This window comes from Monopterus albus, unplaced genomic scaffold (genome assembly GCF_001952655.1).
Source record: "Monopterus albus unplaced genomic scaffold, M_albus_1.0 scaffold122.1, whole genome shotgun sequence".
NCBI lineage: Eukaryota > Metazoa > Chordata > Actinopteri > Synbranchiformes > Synbranchidae > Monopterus > Monopterus albus.
Genome location: NW_018128002.1, coordinates 1,502,192 through 1,504,032, shown reverse-complemented (window position 1 = coordinate 1,504,032; position 1,841 = coordinate 1,502,192). Strand labels below are relative to the sequence as shown.

At 36.6% G+C, this 1,841-nt stretch overlaps 1 protein-coding gene across 1 annotated transcript in view; it reads right to left on the bottom strand.

The window, feature by feature from the left end:
- Positions 1-1,188, bottom strand: part of LOC109966975 (cytochrome P450 2J2-like) — a 7,718-nt gene extending 6,530 nt beyond the window's left edge. Inside the window, exon 1 of the mRNA XM_020612263.1 lies at positions 992-1,188. Within this exon, the coding sequence (XP_020467919.1) occupies positions 992-1,174 (183 nt within the window). The 5' untranslated portion in view covers positions 1,175-1,188. The remainder of the gene's footprint in view (positions 1-991) is intronic.
- Positions 1,189-1,841: the final 653 nt, after the last annotated feature.

Sequence of the window (1,841 nt, the reverse complement as noted above, 5' to 3'; positions counted from 1 at the left end):
GATTTTAGAGAGTGAGAAGATGCCTGAGGAATGGAGGAGAAGTGTACTAGTGCCGATCGTTAAGAACAAGGGTGATGTGCAGAGTTGTAACAACTACAGAGGTATAAAGTTGATGAGCCACACAATGAAGCTATGGGAAAGAGCAGTGGAAGCTAGGCTAAGAAAGGAAGTGGATATCTGTGAGCAGCAGTACGGCTTCATACCCAGAAAGAGCACTACTGATGCAATGTTTGCTCTGAGAATGTTAATGGAGAAGTATAGAGATGGTCAGAAGGAGCTGCATTGTGTCTTTGTGGATTTAGAGAAAGTGTACGACAGAGTACCGAGAGAGGAGCTATGGTACTGTATGAGGATGTCAGGAGTGGCTGAGAAGTACGTCAGAGTAGTTCAGGATATGTATGAGAGGAGTATGACAGTAGTGAGATGTGCTGTAGGTCAGACAGAGGAGTTGGGTAGAAACAGATGATTCGCTGTGGCAACCCCTAACGGGAACAGCCGAAAGAAGAAGAAGACTGAAACATTGAAACATTTTGAATATTGTTTTCACCTAAGACCATGGGCAACATCTTCCTTAAGTTCTTTAGCTAATTAATGAAATCTAAGTTTTATTCCTCCACCCACTCTTTTTTAAATTTATTTATTTATTTTGCTGATCCTACAGATTAACCAATCCAAAAACCATGATCCAATCCGATCCAGTTTGTGGACTGTTCCACCCTTATTTTATGGACAGACTGACTTTTTAAATTTACATATTACTGTGTATTGACTTACCCTAAAACTGATGAGAACCAATTAGAGATGAATATTACCATAACATACTCAGACCAAAAGAAAGGTGTAAGTCAGTGGTTTCCAGTTTTTTAATTCTTATTATTAAATAACCCTACCTACCTTGATTCCCAAGAATTGCTCCTTGGACTGTAAAGATCTGCTCTACTCTCTACCCTTTCTACTATTTGGAAATACTCTGTATTACTGTTCACCTCACCTTCTCCATTGATTTGAAGTCACCTCCAGTAAAGACATTTCCTAGAAAAGGCAAAGCCCAGGGTCCAGGTGGAAAGTTGCGAGGCTTCCAATTTATGATCACATCAGTCAAAAGTAACAAAAGAATACTGAACAACAACCAGCCAGTGAAGTCCATACACTCAAAAAGGGTATGAAAAATCATGTTGAAAATGTTTTTTAAAATCCTCAGAAAACTCCCAGTTTGCCTCTGCAGACAATGTAGTGGAGCGGCTCACAATGTCTGATTAAGTAGTGGTGTGGAGGCGTCAGAAAAGAAATTATGTAAAATACGGGGCCTTTCAGGATGAAAGCGAAGAAAGATGGAATTTGAACTCTTCTACACTGTAAAAATAAAAAAGTTGAGTAAACTTTCAGAAGTAATAACCAGCTGCAAGATCTTTTTATGTTTTCTCAACTATAAGACTTTTAGTTGTACAAACTTAATATGTTAAAATTAGCAGTCAGGTCAATTCATAAACATTGTTTGCATTGTTTTCATTATTTTGAAAAGAAGCCACCATGACCTTATTTAATATGTTTTACAAAGACAGAGAAAGTTTCCACCATGAAAGTTCTCTTCAAAATACATAAACAATTTCTGAATAGTTTTAAACCTCAATCAATGCATGCTGGGAAGTCTGCTAATTTTGTTTCTTTAAAAACTTTATTTATTGGTTGAGTGAACTCTTAACAGTTCATTCATACAATTTATCAGTTTAGTGGTCTGAAAAGAAACAAACAAAAAAATAAATAATAAACTAGATGTTCTAAGTTGAATTAACATGAAATAAACACAACTTCTATCATGTTTTACAGTGTACAGCACACCA